Here is a 7,353-nt window from a genome sequence, read left to right on the forward strand (position 1 = left end):
TGTGAAATTTAGGAGTTATTTGGGAAACCCCCAAATCAAATTTCAAAACATTTGAGTCGACGTTATGAATGCCCACGTGCGCGTACTGTGTACATGCCCCACGACACCCTACGCGTGTTAACGTTACGTATGCTGAACTTTACCTTAACTGGTGATAAGTTACTTTCTGCAAAACATGACAACTTTCATATTGCAGTCCAACTCCAAAACCACCAAGCCTTAAACTCTAAACACTGTCAATACCAGACCAAATGGACCATTCGCAACTTTTTTGTCGTGCAGTTATAGCTACCAACAGAAAGTTAACTTGTGTTAATTTTTAAATGTGTTATATACAGGCTGAAGTAAATATCCGAAAAAACTGCACGTATGTTAATTGTTCGCCGAGTTATCTACCAATCATAGATAGCGCTGTGCTGAACAGCCTTTTTTTGTTGCTACAGTTGCAGAACATGTCATTTGCTTCATTCGCTAGTTCTAGCTGACTAGATAACGGTATCAAATGAAATCTTGCGTTTTAGCTGGTAATGCCAGCTAACTGTAAACACGATTGTATGCTGAAGAAGAGCAGTCAATGTCAACTTCTAACGTTATTTTACAACTTTACTAGGCAACCAACGTTGTTCTCTAATGTTAGCTAAATTCTGGCTATCACAACAATGCTGTACAAACAAGCTTGCCAGCATGTCAGCTTATTATATTCAGTCCATTTACTCATTTAAAGAGGCTTACTATCTAGTTGGTTAAATGCACTTGGTGTACGGCAAAGTTCACTAGTTCACAGTATCGTATAAAATATTTAACTTATCTACGTTAGCATTAGACTACGAGCTAGATAAACCAACGCACTAACGTTGGTCTAAGTTGGCGAAGTTAACATGGCTGTAGTTAACGTAACGACAGAGCTCGCACCAGCTTCAAAGTAAAACAGCCGATGATCCGCTAGTGTTAACAGCTAGCTAACACAATTCAGTATGTCACTGGCGGACAGCACAATCTATATATACTGATATTAATATCGTCGCTAATGTATGGCACGAATTAATTATAGCAGCTAGCTAACATTTTTTCTTTCTGAAAATGCCAGAAGGTTGCCGTTTTACTAGCTAAAGTTAGCTAAAATAGATAAAGCAATATCTTACCTGGATTTTGTCATGATGTAGTTCAAGCGACACTAGAATTGGGATGACGCCGGGCCTCATTTCACTCCAATGCCTGGCATATTATCCGAACACGTCCGTAAGCAAGCGATCTAACACTAGCTTGCACTATTCCTAATCCTCATAAAACAAGGGAAATGCAAAGCAGAAGAAACGGAACATTTACTACTTTTAGAAGAAAATATGTTATGCCGAGCAAACAAGTGAAAACAACTAATACTAGCGTTTGTAGTGTTAAGTACAGACTTAGCTAGAAAGCTAGCTCGCGTATTTTCATTTGCATTGTTTATGCGCAGCCAGTCTGCACATTCGTTAGCAAGCTAAATAAATGGAATAAATCATCGGTTGCTTGGCTGTATTTCGTTAAATAAATTATTCCGTTTTCCTGCGCATCAAATAAGACACGACTTGCTTCTACTTCGTCTGTGTTTTCTCTTCAGTGATTTATCTGTTAACTAGGTAGCTACAAAAGTCCGTATTCGCTGTGTTTACTGTTATTCCATACGCCGCCAAACATCGCGTCTTGACTTCTCCAAACATTTGCCTCTCCCCAAGGACCTAACTTGCAATTTGACCCACCTCCGCTTCTGTTCTGATTGACAGCCGCGTTGGCTAATCATCCAAGGAAGGAGTTTTAACTGAACGTCGTTTGCCCAATAGCCAAAGCAACTGGCGACACACGTCGCGGGTCATTACTGATAAAGTGTTATTTGGACGAATCAAAATTTTGAATTTGTCTTGCACTAGACCAATGATTAAACGCCATTATTATTACACCACAAGGCCAGATAACACGAAAACTTTGTCCCATGTGTAATGAAGTACAATAAACTCAAGGCTGGGGAATTAGGAATTTGACACGAATGAAGAAAGAGCTTTGAATCTTTTATTTACAACAGAAAAGTTCAATGTCAGTTCGGCTTGAAATCCTAAGTAAATTGTAAGCAACAACAGCACCAAAGGAATTTCTCATTTTTAAATACCAATGAAATCAAACTCAGTCAGGTGATGCACGTGGAACTCATGTTGCCAACAACATGGAACAAACCAATGTTAATGTGTTCAATCAAGTATTTTAAGATGGGAACACAATCCCAGCCAATGTAAACCTGGAACTGTCGATTGTGCTTCTAAAATCAATACACTACAGCCACACATTTTCAATAAGAGGTATTTCAGTAATAGTTCTTACTACAATGATATAAAGATAGCGCAAAACTATGCAGTTGTCAGATTCTTGAGAAAGGCATTCCAAAGATGTCGTAAATAGCTGTCATAAATATCATTGATTCCTTTGTGATGACAATGGCAACAAAGCATGTGGGTCTGATCAACTGAAAGTTAAAGTGTGAAAGCCACGTTCCCTCCCACATTAACCCTGGGCACTGTATCTTAAGTGGTTGATCTCAGTACACACAAATGTCTGAAGCTGTATTATGAAACTGTGGCCTGGATAAGTGGACAATATTGCAGCACTTTGATGTTGACAAGGTGACTCTGTGAGGATTGGAAGGGTTGTTTGACTCTAGTCGTGGAGAGCACTTTTTTGCAGCTGACTGTTAAAGAGGGTACATATTTGGTTTCCAAAGCCTAAACTGCCAGCTGATTCAACGAACAAAAACCTGCAAACATGGCAACCCTCCAAGACATGAATTTACCAACTCTGAAGTACACTGAACCAGTCACCCTGTTAACTCCTGCTTGGTGCAGGCAAACATGGCAGATGATAGCTGAAACATAAGAATGAGCTACAGACTACCAAATAAAATAATTAATCTTCAAAGATCTATATCTTTACATTATGGAGGGTCAATGAACACCATTCCAGTAAGATCTGTATTGCACTTTTGGAGTGGATTAAATGTCATGCTGTTGTTGAGAACTATGCACGTCACACTTCACATCAATATTATTTTATCTTTGAAACACTGAGACCAGAAACTATCACAGCATAAGAATGGTATAACAATTTCTGCAGTTGTCGGATCAATCAGAATCCAAAAAAGTTAATTTAAATCAGACCTACTGAAATCTTCTGTCTAAACTAGTAACTGGACCCTTTTGGCTGTCCCGTTAGAATTCTAGCAATTTTACCTTACCTGTGTATTACATAATATTAACTGACAAACAACAACAAAAGACTGCTACTACTACTACTAATGGAAAAGAAAAGAAAGTCAAACAATTGCTGCATTTCACATGAAGCTATAATAATAAAAACGTCTGTCCTTTTACGTGGAGCATATCCCCGTGGGTCACCAACTGGTCACCAAGGAATGTATGGTTAAAAGGCTACAACTCATTGTAGCAAGGAACTGAACTCAAAGAGAACGTTTACTGCCATCTAGTGGTCATTATTGATCAGGCATCCCATTTTGTGAATCTCACGCTAAGTTTCACATGTTGTCTACGCTGTGTCAGTCGTTCGCGGGCCATTTGAACAACTCAATAATGATTGCGGCCCACTATACGTCGACCACTTATTAATCGAGTTAATCACAATGAGATTTGTGTTTTCCTTCCGTTTCATTTCCCGATTCTGGAGTCTCGCTTGTTAACCCCTTATCTGATTCTTTCCTTTGATGGCTCCCTAATTCCAGCCACCGATTTTGCTATTAACAAGAAGGTCATAATGTAAGCAAGCGTGGTCGCGTCTGGGAGCAGGTGCATGTCCGAGTGCTTACGTTTTGTACTGTCTTTCATGAGTCATGAGAAATCTTTCTAAATATTTACACAGTATTCCACAAAAAATATTTTAAAACATCCTGGGACGGTTGTTTTAAAGTATTCCACGAGAAACATTAAAAAATATCCTGGGATGGCCCACGTGCGACAGCCTACCCACAGGGCCCACAGTTGGCTTTGTCTACAGCTACCCTAGCGTATCGTAGTATACCAATTCCAAAATCATGTCTCAGAACTTTAGACATGCTTATTCATATTGACTGTTTCGACCTGGAATGGCTGTAGACTGTTCCCTGTGTTCCTCACCATGCGATTGGAAAGGCCCGGGGTCGAATGCAGGCCTATCTATAGCTGTGGTGGCCTTTTTTCATTAAATTGAAATCATTATCTCTCCCTTAGAAGTTAGTGTAAGGAGTGTGGCACAGTGGGTAAGGAACTGCGCTTGTAACCAAAAGGTCGCAGGTTCGATTCCCGGGCAAGGACACTGCCGTTGTACCCTTGAGCAAGGTACTTACCTGCATTGCTCATTAATATCCTGCTGTATAAATGGATACAATGTAAAGTGCTATGTAAAAAGTTGTGTAAGTCGCTCTGGATAAGAGCGTCTGCTAAATGCCTGTAATGTAAATGTAATGTAATGTAATGAACAGTTTAAATATAACCGTCAGCATAAAAATACAATTGGAAAAGTAATTACCCACTTAAACCTATAATAACTAGTTTCACCACCTTTAGTAGTAAAAACTGGACCCAAAAGCATCTTATGATTTGATATCAGTCTTTCTTATCGTTGTGGAGGAATTTTAGCCCACTCTTCTTTGCAGAACTTCTTTAAATCTTCACAGAAGTGTGTAAAGTATTTCCGCGTCCCTTTGAGGAACGTATACAATGTGTTAAAAATATTTTCCTTCGCTCTCACTGAGTTTTTTCTATGAATCGCTCATTCGTATGGCCTTTATTTTGAAAACGCTCTACCTTTGGAACCCGGAAGTAAAACCATTTCTCCACAGAGGTTGAAGAGTGGCGTGTTTGAGACAAAACGAGCACCTGCCGAGCAACAATTGTCGCATATCAGTATTATGCCCAACTACCTAGAAATAAACTAATACACTGAATGTTACTGGCGATTTAAGCACGTTCATTATGGGAGATGCCAACATAGATTACAACATCGTATTTCCAGAGTCGTTCGTTACGGGTAAGATCATTTTGCTTTCTAGCTAGCTAGTGTTACATCATCAAGTGATACTTTTTATATTTATCAAATACTAGCTAGGTAGGAAGTAATCTATTGTCTGATTTAGCTGTGTATGTTTAATTTGCGTTTTCTCAACTGGTTAAGTGATCAAAATGATCCGAAAAGGGAAACAAATGTTGCTTTCCAGTTATCTCCAACAACAGTTAGATAACAGATACCATTGTTTCTCTTAAGTCAATAATGAATGCAATGAAAAAAGTCTAAGTAAACTTTGCACTTCGTCCAGTTTCCTGTATTGTGTTACCACTGTCAACCTTGTGTTTACAGAGAGACACTGGCAAGGATCAAAGGAGCCAGTGGTCGTACTGCTGGGCTGGGGTGGCTGCAAAGACAAACATCTGACAAAGTACAGCTCAATTTACAATGAAAGGGTCAGTATAAGCCTCTTTTTTTGAGGCAAATCAATTGTTACCAAAGTGTAACTTCCTAACCCCACTTCTGTCTTGACCCCCACAGGGTTGCATTACAGTTCGCTACACAGCTCCCTTGAAGACTGTTTTTATTTCAGAGGCATTTGGCTACAAAGAGTTGAACACCATTGCCCTCAGACTGCTGGAACTTCTGTACGATTACGAGGTGGAGAACAACCCCGTTTTCTTCCACGTTTTCAGCAACGGGGGCTTCATGCTGTACCGGTACATGGCTGAGCTCCTGCAGAGCCATAGCCGCTTCAGCACCCTCAGGGTGGTGGGGGCCGTGGTAGACAGCGCCCCTGGAAGCCAAAACGTGAGGGGGGCCTTGCGCGCCATCACGGCCGCGCTGGGACCCAACACCAACGCGGTGGTGCTCTACTGCCTCCTGGGGCTCTTCGGCTTCGCGGTGTTCCTGCTGAGGGTCGTGCTGTACTCGGTGACCAAGTACATCCACAAGAACCACTACGACGCCATGCGAGACTGCCCGCCGGCCTGGCCCCAGCTGTACCTGTACTCCCGGGCGGACCGGGTGATCCGGCACGGGGACGTGGAGCAGATGGTGAAGGTGGTGCGGGGGAAGGGCGCGGGGGCGGACAGTTTTGACTTCGGCACCTCGGCCCACGTCAGCCATTTCCGCGACTTCCCGGAGGAGTACTCCAGCCGGTGCCTGGCTTTCCTGACGAGGTGCGCCCAGACGTCTGCGGGCGCCCAGAAGAAACAGCGCGTCTCCGTGGCGAACTAAGTCACCCTTAACCCTGCGTGACCTCGACGGGCTTAATAATATTCACACTGCGCCTTGCTGTGGAGCACAGCGCTAAGCTTGAGTCGCATTTTCCAGGGTGGGCAAATTTACTGTGTGACGGCCAGCCTCCTGAACAATTGATATTTTTGGAGGGAAATTTCAGAGCAGACACTGTAATTATATAGTCACACAAAAATTAATGAAAATTAAATTTCAATTAAGATTTTTTTTTTGTGTATTTGAGAATTCCAAATACATTCCAAGTGAACTGGTTCTTGACAAGCATCTGCATTGTGCCAGGTTCTCTTGGCAGAAGATGCTATAGTTGCATGCACCTCAGTTGAATTGAAAGACTTCAGTCACTTGTGCTTATAGTGTGAATATAGGGTTCTAATAGCAGCAGTCTAGACATTCAATATGTTAAAGGAATTCTTGTGAATCTACTGTAAAGTTACTCATTAATGTTTTACTGTAATAACACACCTCAGAAACTTTGGTTGTGAGGATTGAAGTGGATCAATTGTCACTTATGGTGATAAATGCCTGTATATCAGCACATAATAATGGATATTGTGAAATTAATTTTGAAGGTAATCTACTAAAAACTCTTTGTAAAAGCATTTCTTTAAAAAAATTGTGAGATTTCATTAGAATCAGAGAGACTGTGATTTTATTTTGTTTTATAATTTATCTGATTAATTGATGTGCCTTCTGAAAATAAAGTTTATTGTGTTGTATATGTAAAGTAAATATTGGTGTATTTGAGGAAGACAATACATTTTGTTTTCTTACCACTAGGATTCCCTTTGTTTCAATGTTCAGTGAATAGCATTGGGTGTTATATTGATTGTGAACGAGGCCACTCAGAATGGGAAGTATAGTTTGATATCTAGTTAAATCAATACTTAATAGCTACCTGGGTATGGTCATCGAGGTTAATGAACACAAAGTGTTGGGACTGCACATTAAATTTAGTATATAAATTGAACACTATTAAAGCAAGTAGGATTATCACATTGCTTGTTAGGGGGCCAGAAATAAAGAGCTTGTGCTTGTTTGTGGTCAATAAATATTTTCTTGTAATTTTATGAATTT

At 40.6% G+C, this 7,353-nt stretch overlaps 2 protein-coding genes across 2 annotated transcripts in view; one reads left to right on the top strand and one right to left on the bottom strand.

Moving 5' to 3' along the window:
* The window catches only part of tesk2 (testis associated actin remodelling kinase 2), a 43,562-nt gene extending 41,831 nt beyond the window's left edge, over positions 1-1,731 (bottom strand). The window contains exon 1 of the mRNA XM_064341712.1: positions 1,143-1,731. The gene's annotated coding sequence lies outside the window, so the exon portion shown is untranslated. The remainder of the gene's footprint in view (positions 1-1,142) is intronic.
* Positions 1,732-4,829: 3,098 nt separating this feature from the next.
* tmem53 (transmembrane protein 53) lies at positions 4,830-6,995 on the top strand. The gene is made up of 3 exons (XM_064341718.1): positions 4,830-5,043; positions 5,371-5,474; positions 5,560-6,995. The coding sequence occupies exons 1-3, from the start codon at positions 4,989-4,991 to the stop codon at positions 6,256-6,258; spliced, it is 858 nt and encodes a 285-aa protein (XP_064197788.1). The 5' UTR covers positions 4,830-4,988; the 3' UTR covers positions 6,259-6,995.
* Positions 6,996-7,353: the final 358 nt, after the last annotated feature.

Source organism: Anguilla rostrata, chromosome 6 (genome assembly GCF_018555375.3).
Source record: "Anguilla rostrata isolate EN2019 chromosome 6, ASM1855537v3, whole genome shotgun sequence".
In the NCBI taxonomy this organism is placed as follows: domain Eukaryota; kingdom Metazoa; phylum Chordata; class Actinopteri; order Anguilliformes; family Anguillidae; genus Anguilla; species Anguilla rostrata.